General features: G+C 36.6%; 1 protein-coding gene across 1 annotated transcript; it reads right to left on the bottom strand.

Moving 5' to 3' along the window:
* Positions 1-179: 179 nt before the first annotated feature.
* LOC104216821 (ubiquitin carboxyl-terminal hydrolase 20-like) lies at positions 180-4,922 on the bottom strand. Its single transcript, XM_009766951.2, has 8 exons — positions 4,197-4,922; positions 3,981-4,101; positions 3,522-3,632; positions 2,873-3,042; positions 2,400-2,738; positions 1,791-1,913; positions 822-1,323; positions 180-726 (listed from the first exon to the last, which is right to left on the bottom strand). The coding sequence occupies exons 1-8, from the start codon at positions 4,599-4,601 to the stop codon at positions 413-415; spliced, it is 2,085 nt and encodes a 694-aa protein (XP_009765253.1). The 5' UTR covers positions 4,602-4,922; the 3' UTR covers positions 180-412.
* Between the last annotated feature and the right edge of the window lie 9,256 nt (positions 4,923-14,178).

A 14,178-nucleotide genomic window follows, 5' to 3' on the forward strand; every position in this document is an offset into this window, starting at 1 on the left:
TGGACAACTTTAAGTTTTAAAAAAACTCCTAACTTTACTCAAAGACTAATTAGATATTGAGAATCTGTGTCAACTAGTTTGGAATTAATTTATGAAATTTAACAAAATTTATGAATGAATAAATTAGTGGCACTTATGTAGTACAGAAATTAAAAGTTCCTACAAAATCTCGCTAGGTATATAAGAGATTATAATTCTCAACTGTGAGAATATAACATAAAACTCTTACTCTGCACTATACAGTGGAACTCGGAAATATAAACAACAAAATAACAGCTGCTATTATCTAAAAACTACCCCTCATGTTTGTTTGAGGATACAGATCAAGACCCTATTCCATTGGTTCAGATTTTCCAGTTAAAAATTTCATGAGATACCAAAATTATTAGTGTTATTGCCAAATGTAACCTGCTCATCTTAGGCTTCCAGCCGTTACAGTACGAAACACAGAGCCAAGGCTAGACCTCCGGCGACCGGTAGAACTACTATCATCTCTACTTGGAGATACATCCATTCTTCTCCTTTTCTTGTTAACAGAACTTCCACTGTGTGACCCGCCCATTGCAGCTAGTAATTGCTGGGCTCTAGACCCACGCATGCTTTTCTTTATCAGGGTACACGCCTGCTTTCTTTCCATATTCTGCTCTAGCTCCTTCGGCAGTTGCTTTTTGCAGGAAACCCAGTCTGCTGTTCTTAGATGAGGACGGGGAATATGGTAATCATTTTCTGCAAATGAAAACCAATGATCTCGCACCAGCTTCTCTATATTCACTATAGGCAACAAGTCTATAAAAAAAAATAGAAGTGCAAGATGAGTTTACCTGGGGGATCTTCCTGATATATCTCTGGGCTCGGAGATCTAGACGGCGTTTTGGGTGTGATATATATAGTTCTGCTAGGTGCACCGGGGTCCAGAGTACTGCAGTTTTCTTTGAGTATTGAAGGAAAAGACACTTTATCCACTTCAGGTGACTTGGGATGCAAAATGTTACTTGCACCATGTGGTCCAGGAGCAGACCTCGTCTGCACATTTTCCTTTCCGTCACTATCCTGAACCTTGTTGAGAGAATTGGGAGATAACTCATTTGCAGCATCATTGGAGCCTTTGACACATAAAGCCCGCGGATTTGGCGGACGCGGAGAAGTAACACAGACAACATCTGTATTATCTAAAACTGACTTGGGAGAGGTGTTCAGTATGGACGGATCTATAAAGGGCTTTTGCACTTCAATAAAATCTGAAAACCAGGGAGTGCCCCTCTTTGCATAAAACAGAACATATGCTTCCTGCGACAAAACAAAATCTTCTCCAACCTGAATAACCTATAAGTTTAAACAAATATCAAGTCAGTTCATCATAAACGCTTGTGCTACCCTTTATGCCAGGAGAATTGCAGGGTACTCTAACAAAAATAAGCATTGACGAAACGATATTGAATGCAGCACAAAAACAAAATGGTTTCTGAGTTAGAGGCACCAGACTATTGAGAAACAGATTAATCCTACAGTAAAATCATTAAGGGGTCATTTGGTTGGAAAGAAGTTATCCCAGTATTAATTATACGGGGATTAATTATCCCGGTATTAGTTATTTCACCTTTCCATGGGAATAAAAAAACACTGCAATCCCCGGATAACTAATCATGGGATTAATTATACCGTAATTTTTTCCCAACCAAACATGGGATAAACTTTTATTAAATTTAGTCCCGGGATTAATTATTCCTTATCCCCCTACCAAACGAGCCCTAAAAGAAAGTAGCAAGCTTGATTTGCAGTATATTACATACCTTTGAGTCATCAAATTTGTACCATTCATTTGGAGCAGAGCGAATAAAGCTGTAATAGTGCCCAGAAGTGTATGAAAATCCTACATGCCTTATAACTGCATAAAGATCGTACTTCATTTCTTCCTGTGCACCGGAAGGAAAATTAAAAATCATATACAGTTCCAGTTAATAAAGATTAAGCAAAAAGAAAGAAAGATCTTAAATTAAAAATATTATAGTGAATTTGTACACAACATTTTCCCTGCTTAGACTCCATTTCCTATCTAATATAAACAAAGGAGGAAAATTTAAATTCATTTTGATAAAATACTTCTCCCAAGCTATTAGCTACAAGCCCTCCAAAATTCCTTTGCAACAAAAAATATATATATTGTAAGAATCCCAGAAATTTCAGCTACTAAACTTAAGTATGCAGGAAAAGTTTACCTCTAAAACTTTTTTTTTCTCAGGAACTATACTAGTATATATTTAAGCACTAGTAATTACTCTTCATCAACTTCTTTACCAGACAAAAAAAATTCACTTTATTTCATCTTTTTAGACTCCTAAAAAGAAAAGAATCCCTGCAACACTAATTCCTAGCATAGACTCAGAGTAACAGGAACTCACATTATCACTTTGGTTGTTATCAGCATAAGCATGCAAGTCCAATTCCAGTGGAAATGAAACATATTTGTCAATCTTCTCAACAAGAGAACCATCAGTTTTGAATCTCTTCAAATGAAGGGCAGCAACAGAAGGGGCCTTATCCAGCACAAGCTGCTTCTCAATGGAGACTTGCTCCTTACATTTTTCACATGTAAATTTTATTTCTGAATCCTCTATCTTCTCAACCTTTGTGAAAGACTCCAGAGCTGTGGCTAGGCTGTCAACATCCTCAATCTCCAAACTCAGATCAATTAGTGTCTCGTAAGTGTCAGAACAATGGCCACAATTACAACACCGCAGCTGCAATTTCGAAAAAAAAGGCATCCGCAGAATGTTAGTTCTACATTTGCATATAAGAATGAAGAGCAGAACATATATGTGAATGCAATTTTACAACAAAAGGCACAAAGAATTGATAAATCATTTGTTCTTACTTTGCTAACTAAACGACCTCCAAAAGCCTGCTTCACAAAGTTCTCAGTCTCCAAAGTTGGGCTGCCTTTTGGTCTTGAAACATCACAACATTGTTCAAGTTTATCCAGAAAACATTGCAGAAATTCGTGAGCATCTTCTTGTTGGAACCGATGGAAAGTGGAAGAAAAATCTTTTTTTTTTCAAGAAGTTAAGGATGACAGTGAAACAACAGCTACAGATTCGCAAACAAAGCAATGAATTTATACAACCTTCATACCAAGCTGGCCTGTCTGATTTGAATCTTCATATTCTATATAATCATTTAGAAAGGTAATTTATTAGACAATTGACTAACAATCAATTCTTTTGTATGTAACTAAACATTGACTATGATAAAGGAAGCTAATTTAATGAAAGTAACTGTTTAGGTTAGCTAACATAATCCAAACCAAACAGGCCCTAAACGAGATCTAGGTTTTTCTTTTCCTGCATAATAAAAGGGAATGAAGAAATGTGAATGTACCAATAGTGTGTACCATACCAAAATCAGTCATCTTTCTTATATGTCAGTAAGAAATAAGGGTAACGAATACATAAGCAGAAAAGATAAACACACATGAAATGTGAACATTATCCCAAAAATCACAAACAAGTAATTTTAAAGGATACAGCTTAAATTGTTAACAAATTTCCAGGGAGAGACAACACCAGTCTCAGAAACCAGTAAAGCATCAATAAGCTCTTTCAACGCACAAATTACACAGAAACCTTTCAGGTAACCTGCAATTGTTACATAGACAACAAAACAATAAGCAACCTCACAAACAGAGAGAGAAAGAGGAAATCTCTCCACTAGACAAGATTAATTAAACCAAATACACTGACATAACTCATATGGTTGAATAATTGGCAATGCAGAGTTCGGTATCAAAAAACAATTAAAGAGTTTCGATCTTAATTTAAACATAAGTTCCTTTAATTTTTTCCAAAAAATAAAAATAATTACTCGTTCAGAAACTATGTAAGAAGTATTAAAAAATTTATAAAAAAAATGACTACTTGACTCTCTAAATAGTACTTAATAGAGACATATAAAATGGAACAAAGGGATTAATTGTCATTTCTTACTATCACAGGGTGTGGCATGATCGTTCAACTTAAGGCCCTGAATCAGAGACACTGTGTGCATGAATGATTGCAATACCGAGTTTAGAAAGCACGTGTTGCCTAAATTAGCAAGCCCTGCACCCTGTTAATAATCCCCAAAAAAAAAATCAACACATAACAAAAGTACCCAAGAAAAAAGAAAAACTGGAGCTACTGGCGAAGCATGAAGATTAATACCAGCATAAACGACTTAGCATCGTCATCTCTATGACAATTCCACAGAGACCCAACTGATACCGATTTCGTAGTTTCAACTTTGTTAGGCCCGTCGGGCCAACCAGAAGCGGATGGCTCGTCGTCGTCGGGCTCAGCAGTAGAAGTCAATTGTGAGCCCAAAGGCTTTGAATTGGTGATTGGACCCCAAGGTTGAGACCAATGGCTGGTGTACGAAGAATATGGAGTGTACCTCCGAACAGGTGATGAATCCAATTCTTCTTCCTCCATTTGTAATCCTTCAAATTTGTTCGAATTAGCTGAGTTTTCAGGAGAATTTGGGGAAGACCGATCTAGGGTTTCGCGAGGATTTACTGAATTAACCAGTTCAGTGTCAGTTTCTAGGATTTCTGAGGAATGAGTTTCCATTGAATGTGGAGAAAAAAAGAAGAGAAAGCAGAAATGGGGGTTGTTAGGGTTTTGAAGGAGTGGGAAATTTGAGGATTTAGAATTTTCTTAAGGTTTTGAAGAATGGAGGGAAAGGAAAGCAAGAGGGAAAAGGTTGGATATGAAAATTGGTAAAAATTGCAAAGTGATTATTGAGATGAATGGAGAGTTTTGAAAAGGGGAGGGAAAGTTAAGCCGCCATTTTGGAATTTCAAGGAATACTTCAATTTAGGAAAGAGGATGCAGTGCGAAAGTGTCGACACTGAATTTACCAAGACCAAAACCATAGAGATTAATTATTTCTAAGCCGCCACTCTCCGCGTCTTTTTAAATACATAACTAGTCTTATAGCCGTTTGGACATACAAAATGTTTCCTTTTTTTCAAAATTTTTTAAATGTTTGGTTATCCTATTCTTACCATTTTTTCCTTTTTCACTTGAAAATTCATTTTCAAATTTGAAAAACTAGTTCTCACTTCTTACCACTTTTTCAATTGAAAATGGAAATTTTCTAGTTTTTAGTTTTACAAATTTATCTTATATTTTTAAAATTTATAAAATGACCCCATCAGTTTTTCATCTTTGACAGATACATCTTTAGCGACTGATGGTGGAACATCAGTCCTAGTTGATACTTGAACCCTGCCTACTGGAAGTTTGATTACATGATTATGAGAAATATGTGGCTATGCCTGCTTTTGCACCTTCTCTATGTGTTAGTAGAATTAGAAGATGTGATATTGATTTTGCATCTTCTCTGTATTCAGTAAAGCATAATATGATAACAGTTAAACAATAGCTTTTTGATTGTTTATTTCAAGTAGGATAATCATATTGGGGTGGTTTTGATATTTTTTACAAGTTGTGGGGTATAAATCATATTTCATGATTTTGAAAAGAAAAAAAAAAGACATCCAAATATGTTGCAAAAACTATAACCAAACACAACTTCATCTTCAATCCAAATTTTAGTGAAATTCCAAATTTGAATTTTTTTTTTTTTGGAATTCATGTCCAAACGCCTACTTAGAGTACGCGCGTTGCGCGTGTATCTCATATCAACAAATATTTTTTTTTTTAAATTACATAATTGTTATTGACAAATGTGTCTGGATTATTAAATAAAAATTATGAAAAATCCAAATTCCTAAAAAATGATGAATGTTAATTACATTTATCTAACTCGATAGAAGAAGATCACTGATCTACAAATACCTTCTTATTTTGGACTTTCGTTAAGGATAGAATTAGGTTCTCACGCCATCCTATATGCGTATATTCGGTCATTATCGTGATAAAGAGATGGTATATACTACTAAATATTGCTACTTCCTTTAGCTCAATAGTGATGGGTAATATCATCAACCACATATCGACACTATGAAAAACTATAAAACTCAATGACAACACTTTTGAAAAATATTTAATTAATATTTTCTTAAAAAGGAATAGCTTGAAATAGCTAATATTTTGAACATTACCAACCTCAAATCTATAAAATTTTAGCAATCTGAAAATAAACGTGAGCTCCTGAGTATTTCTGTATAATTTTCTTTAAGTTTCGTCTCTTGATATCTTGAAGTAGAAAACTTCTAATATCACATGGATTATTATTGTTATGTGTGAATTCAAACCATGAGATCTTATGAAAATTAACTCACTTGATTTATATAAGTAATCTTACTACATTCCTAAATATTAGGAGTTCCTATATAGTTTAAATAAGAAAAAATATAATAGTCAAAATTTTAGTTAATTTCAACATCTCAAATATTAGAAAATATTAATTAAATGATAATTTTGTCCAATATAAAATTTATTTTTAAATGATTACAAAGTCGATCAATATTTCATGTTGAAGTTTCGTGCTTTTATGATAGTCTAGATTGATTGAAGAAGACAAAATTAAAAGAAAAGTGAAACATTATTTTTCCTTTATATTTAGTATTTAATTTTAGTCTCACATTATTATGACATAATTAAAATAAATTAAATCAAGTTGTTGCAAATACTAATGAAGTAAAATTACTCTTCAAAAAAATTTACTCATTAATGTTAAAAAATGATTTTGTTCACCATAAATACAATTTGAGTACCAGTAGGATTTTACTTTCCAAATGCCATGTAAAAACTACTTCAAACGAACTCTTTAAATTTTGTATTAATATTCCAAATGATTGACTTTTTAAATCTATATTTAAGGTAAAATTTTAATCAATTTTAAAGTCCTCAATTTTAGGTGCCTAGTTTAAATAAAGAATGATCTAATAAGCAATTTTTAAGGAATTTATAGGTCCTAAATATTAGGAAAGTAATTAAATGACTATTTTATCCAGTGTGAACCCTATTTTTAAAAGGTAAAAAAGACGAACGATATTTTATTAAATGGCTTCGTGCTTTTAATGTAGTATAGATAATAAAATGGAGTGAACTGTCATGGATTTGAACTTTGTACCTCAATTATGTAAAATAAAGTTGCAACCGTTAACCATCAAAATTTAGGAACTAATGGTGGGGTAAAAACTTTAGCATCGGATGTACATCTAGTTTAATTAAGTTAACTATACTAAGGTTTATTAGGAGTTGTTGTTAATAAATAAATTTTTAAAAGGTATTGAACTAATGTTATAAAGTCTAGGGTTACCGTCCTCTTTCGACTGTTCATCTTTATTTTATTCTAAGTCGTATGAACGACCTTCAATAACTGCATCTAATAACTCTTTGGCTCTCTTTTTGTCTTGATTTCACATAAAACTGTGTTTACTTATGCAATGATGCATTTGAAAAATTAATATGCAGTTTTATGTAAAAATAAATTAATCTGGGAGTATACTATGAGAGACAAGTTTTTCATTTTCTTCTTTGTATTCTTACTGAGTATAGTAACACGAAAAGAATAATATGCCTTTTTTTTTCTTTTTCTTTTTCTTTTCCTTATCAATAATTTCTCTTAAAATGTTTCTTCTTTTTATTGTGTAAACTGTGGAATAATTTTTGAGATAAATGCAGTGCCAATAGGCAGCTAAAAACTTTGAGTTTATCCCATGTTTCTGGTTTCCGTAACTTGTCGATGTTCCCACGTTTATCTACTTAAGTTAAAAATATAATGGAATAACTGGATTATTAAGTATATTGTAACTGTATTAGGTGTTATCGTATTGATTAGTTTGTCTTGTTTCATGAATTACCATTCCATTTTCCCCATTTCTATTTCTTTATGTCTTGTTTAGCTGTATTAGGTGTTATCGTATTGATTAGTTTGGGTTCGGAGTGGTTTGGTAGAGAAATGAGACACTTAGTCTTTCAAGTTGGCCTTTTGTTGGAAAGTCAACCGGAAGTTGACTTGTGAGTAAACAACCTCAAAATTTGGTTTTTATGATTCGAATAGCTTCGGAATGTGATTTGGGACTTAGGAGCGTGATTGGAATGTGTTTTGGAAGTTCGGAATAGATTTAGGCTTGAATTGACGAAATTGAAATTTTGGCGCTTTTCGGTTGGTAATGGAAATTTTCATATAGGGGTCGGAATGGAATTCCGGAAATTGGAGTAGGTCCGTCGTGTCATTTGGGACGTGTGTGCAAAGTTTCAGGTCATTGAGACGAGGTTTGATAGACTTTTTGATCAAAAGTGGAATTTGGAAATTTTGGGAACCTTAGGCTTGAATCTGAAGGTGATTTGATGATTCGATGTTGTTTTGAGTATTTCGAAGATTGGTATAAGTTTGAATAGTGGGTATATGATTTGTTCGTACTTTTGGTTGAGGTCCGGGGGGCCTCGGGATGGATTCGAAAGATTTTTCGGAAGGTTTAGCTTTAGAAATGAGCAGCTGAAGTTGCTGCCCCTGTCAAAATCGCACTTGCGGATTGGGGACCGTAGGTGCGTGATCGTAGAAGCGTTGGGAAAGCCGTAGAAGCGGCCAATGGCTAGAGGACCAGAAGTCGCAGGTGCGAGAGCTTGAGCGCACCTGCGAGACCGCAGGTGCGGAAGGAGAGGCGCAGATACGGTCCCCGAAACTTAAGTGAAAACCACAGAAGTGGTTGGTTTGACCGCAGAAGCGGTACCGCAAGAGCGGAAAGAGGACCGTAGGTGCGAAATCCTGGGTTAGAAATGTATATAAGGCTTCCTTCGCGAATTTTTGCTAAGTTCTCCATTTTTTAAGACGGGAAGCGAGCTAGGGCAGTGATTTTCAAGGTGAAATCGAAGATTATCAGTTGGGTAAGCTATCTAAGCTTCATTACTTGTGTTTATGACCATTTTTCCATTGTTTAATCATGGTGTTAGTGGAAATTAAGGAAGAAAATTGGGGGACTAGGGCTTGAAATTGGAAACCTTGATTTAGGAATTTGAGGGGTCGTTTGTGGTCGGATTTTGATGTTCTTGGTATGTATGAACTCGTGGGAGGATGAGGATACTATTGATGTGACTTTTATCGAATTTTGAGATGTGGGCCCGGGGGTCGGGTTGGACCAATTTCGAGATTTTTGATATAATTTGATTATTTTCGCATAGGCTTCGTTCCCTTAGCATAAATTGGCATTATGATTCTGTTTTTGGATAGATTCGACGTGAGTTGAGGCTGACTTGAGAGGCAAGGGCGTCGTAGAGTAGTATTTCACCCGGTTTGAGGTAAGTAACCATTGTAAATCTAAATCTGAGGGTATGAAACCCCAGAATTTCGTACTATTTTGATAAATGAGGTGATGCACATGCTAAGTGACGAGCGTGTGGGAGTGCACCCGTAGGGATTGTGACTTGGTCCGTCCCGTGGCGACTGTATAGTTGAATATTTTGATATACTATATATGATATCCACATATTTTAGAAATTGGTTTGTTAACTTGGGCTGAATGCCATGTTTGGGGTCTTGGTGCCGACCTGTTTAGACCCGTAGGGGTATTTTACTATTTTCCTCATTCTGTTTGATCTGAAAGCATATCCTCAGTCATGTTTTACCTGTTATTTGTTTAAAACTAGTTTCATCACTCAATTTCTTAATATATGAAAATTGTTTGGACTGAGTTCCCTGATTTTTCACTGATATGCCCGAGTGGTCGTGAGGTTAATGAGTGAGAGAGGTTTAGGACCTAATGGTGAGGATTACATATCTATTATGGATTGGGTTGCACGCTGTAGTGATATTATATATATGGATCGGGCTGCACGCCGCAGCGGTATACATATGGATCGGGCTACACGCCGCGACGATATATATTGGATCGGGATGCACGCCACAGTGATATGACGCTTGGGTTGTAGGAGCCCCTCCGGAGTCTGCACACCCCCAGTGAGCGTAGTCGACTATAAACTATGGATCGGGTTGCATGCCGCAACGATTACTATTATTATTGTTAATATGAGGTATCAATTGAGCCAGAGTGCTCAGTGTGAGTACTGATTGACGAGAGCTGAGTCACGAGTGACCGAGAGGCTATACTTATGAGCGATACCTTGCCCGATAGGCTTGTATGTGACACTTTGATGTTTTCACTTTTCTTTTATACTGAGCCTCTTTTGAAAAATATTGAATAAGTGTTTTCAAAAGATTTTGAATTGGAACTAGAGTTTTACGAGATAACTAGCTATTGATTTGTGGACTTTGACTTGATATTTCTGTTGAGACTTCTTATGTGATTTTAAATGCTTGTCACTGCACTCAGGCTTTATTTACTTTAGTTACTTACTGAGTTGGCGTACTCACGTTATTCCCTGCATCTTGTGTGGAGATCCAGGTGCCCGAGCATCAGAGTGAAAGCTTCCAGCACTCTTAGAATTTATCCAGAGATCGCAAGGTAGCTGCACGCGTTCCCAGCCCTACCTTCCTCCTTCCTATTTTGGTATTTTTTTTATTTCAGACTATTTGTATTATTCAGACCGTGTTTTGGCTGTACTTAGAGGCTCATGACTAGTGACACCGGATTCGGGCTGTGTTAGTGTATTTCATACTATTTCCCGAACATTTCTGTTGATTTATATATTACATTTGAAGAATTTGAGACTTAATCGGTTTTAGAAAATGATTTTTATAAAAGAATTCGATGTGGTAAAATGTTGGTTTGGCTTGCCTAGTACTATGATAGGCGCCATCACGACCGGGGCATTTGGGGTCGTGACAAGTTTGTATCAGAGCCTAGGTTACATAGGTCTCGCGGGTCATGAGCTAGTTTAGTAGAGTCTCGCGGATCGGTACGGAGACATCTGTACTTATCCTCGGGAGGCTGCATAACTTTAGGAAAAACTTCACATTCTTGAAATTCATGTCGTGCAAATCTATAGTTTCTAGTACTAAACTCCTATTATTCTATTCTCTCACAGATGGTGAGTACACGTGCTACCGGCCAGGACGGATGACCACTAGTACCACCAGTTGGGGCCACTAGAGGTTGAGGTCGTGGTAGGGGTAGGGGTGTAGCCCGAACAACAGCTAGGGTAGCACCTGCAGATCCATCAGCCACCCCAATTCAGGATCAGGTCCCAGTTGTGTATGCTTCAGCAGCACCAGCTCAGGCACCGACTGTGCCTATTGTGATTCCAGGCCTTTAGGCGGCTCTGGCTCAGATTCTATCAGTGTGCACTGGCTTGGCTCAGGCAGTCTCAGTTACTACGGTCATAGCTACTTCTCAGGCTGCGGGAGGCACTCAGACTCCCATTGCTCGCACACTTGAGCAGGTTGTACAGGGACTTTAAACACTGGGGGCACCTCCAGCCCAACCGGTTGCACCGGCCCAGGATTATGTGGTACCAGTTATGCGTGACGACGAGTAGCGTCGATTGGATAGGTTTGGTAGACTTCAGCCTCCGACTTTCAGTGGTGTAGAGGGCGAGGATGCCCAGGGTTTCTTGGGCAAGTGTCAGAGGATTCTTCGTACAGCAGGTAGTGAGAAAATAAGTTAAAGTTTGAAGAAACAAGGAAGTTGAAATTTGAGAAAAAGGAGTTTGAAATTTTGAAAGTAATAAAATAAACAAGTAAAGGGAAGGGGGGTCCTAGCTTTATAAATAATATGGATTACATCAATGCAATACCCGGTAATCACTCCTCAGAAGAGAGGTTACACGTGGTATTAGCATACCGGTCATCATATCTATATCTACCCTTTCCCACCCCGTTGAGGTATTTAAACGCGGAATGGTTTCATTACTTATTGCATGCTAGTACCCGCCCCAATCATATCAGTCCCGGAGGCATTTGAGACTACTAGTCCTAAAGGGAAGGAAGATTTGGGCTTTGTATGGTTTAAAAGGATAAAATTCTAAAGCGACAAACAAAAACACATAAGGCATATATGGGAAACCATAACAATTTAAGAGGCTCAGATGGGCCTCCTCACTTAAAGGCAGATTGTTTAGTATGTCTTGCAGATACTGGTTATGGTCTAAATTAAACTTAAATGTTAAGGAGGCAGACTAGTCTATTACACATTTCAGATAAGAAATCGGAATCAGACCTGCCTGTTGGTTGGAATTAACAGAGTCTGATTCAATTAGCTAATTTTACCTTATAGCTTGCCTAAGTGAAACCTACACGCATGACATCTAATAATGCAGAAGTGTACTGATTCTTACAAGAAGAAGGCCTGTTGATTATAGAAAACATAAGTTCTATAGACATTGAGTAACGTTACTACTGATTTTAGACTTGTAAACGATTCAGATCAGTTGGTTACTCCTATAGACATGCTTTCTAAGCGTTATTGAATTTAACCTTTACGAAAATGCAGAAATCCCATAGGCATGGTGTTTAAAACGCTGATTTTTATTATTTAAGCCTATAAATGCGTTTTCCTAGTGATAGATGCATATGCAGAATTCAGGAAACTCTATAGACATGTTCTCTATATATAAAATGCAGAAGCTATAGACACAGTATCTATGTATGAAATGTAGAGGCTATAGACATGGTATCTACGTATAAAATGCAGAACCTATAGACATGGTTTCTATATGAAAAATGCAGAACTGCAGGACTTGTAAACATGATTTCTATATGAAAAATGCAGAAGTGAAAACAGGACATGATTGCAGCAGTAAATACCTATGAACATGATATCTACCCTTATGCATACATGAGTGACCCTCCCCTTTTCACTAAAACCCCATAAGTTATTACAAATTATTACAGCCCAGAATAAATAAAGAAAAGTAAAATAAAATTACATCAGAAAGCTAAAAAAATCCCAACCAAGGAGAGCCTGATTCAGACTTCTGTCTGAAGCATGAAGTAAACCAACTCCAAAGATCAAATTCCAAAGCCTTTCTCATATTCGGGATGTGTCAGAGTTCCCTAAGAGTCTCAAGTGGACTCCGGGCAGTGCTTACACCCAAGTATATCACAGAATTGGATTATAGTGCAGCGTGGAAGGGCCAACACTTAAATGTCCAAGTTCAGAGGGAGCTCAAGGTCCCAAAGCAAGGCTCATAGGAGAGGGGCAGAACTTAGAATCTAAGAGAGAGTGCAAGTGCATAGAGGGGATTTTGGGGAAAGCCAAGATAGGCTGGTGGTCATACCCAGCAATTGGAAGTGTTGGCACACCCCAACCAGCCTGTTAGCCATATTGTTTGGGAGTTAGGATCCATTAAAGGATCAAGTCCAGACATGAGCAACAATTTGGATGTTGCCATGCTTTGAACTTTAACTCAAACACATAAAAGGGAATAAGGGTATGGGGAATTCACACAGCAACAGATGCAAAGAGACAACATATACAATACAGGACATAAACAGCAAATTAGACAAGATTGTTGAAACTGCAAAGCAAACACATAGGGATGAAGCTGAAAGTTAAATTAGAACATACCAGTTTCAGGGAAATAAGAAGAGAAAAGCAGTAGTAAAGCCAAATTGCAAACACACAGCCAGAAGATTTTAGAAGAGAGTAGAGTGTTGAATTGAGAATGTAGGAGTATTGAAATTGAAAGTGTTCAATAAGTGTTGTCAGAGCATTAAACTCAAGGTCTTAAAGAGTATTGAATTGGAAGTGTGTAAGAGTGCACAAGGGCTGTGCCCTTTATAATGAAGAAAGCAAGTAAGAAAAGGTAAGAAAATAGTTTCGAAATCAATCACATAAGGTCTCCCTTCAATTACGGGATTCTGATTTCAAACGGGCAAGATAATTAAGGAAAGAGTTTGATCAAAATATTTTCCAAAGTAGCACAAGAAGGGTAAATACACAGAAGTTATTTAAGGCAAAAGTCCAGTGGTACACGGTTTGTGCAAATAAGGAAAGGCGATCACTCAACGGCCAGTGAAATCAAAATTGCAAGCTTTGTTCGAATGAACCAAGTCAGGAAAAATGAGGAAATGGTTTTACTTAAGGAAAATCAGTAACACTCAATCAAATCTTATTAAGAGGAATTCCGAATCAATCACAAATTGACAAAACCTTTTGAAGGCAAAATTCCTCATATATAAAGCAAACAGACATATCGAACAAGAAAGAACTATCATGCAAAAAAGCCTAGTATAGAAGAGTTGGGGGTCATAACAAAGAGGCTCAAATCCACTACATAGACTCAGAATGAGTTTGAGAGTGTCGAGGGTCCCAAATAGAACACTAGTCCAAAA

The sequence above is a fragment of the Nicotiana sylvestris genome, chromosome 8 (genome assembly GCF_000393655.2).
Source record: "Nicotiana sylvestris chromosome 8, ASM39365v2, whole genome shotgun sequence".
Taxonomy (NCBI): Eukaryota; Viridiplantae; Streptophyta; class Magnoliopsida; order Solanales; family Solanaceae; genus Nicotiana; species Nicotiana sylvestris.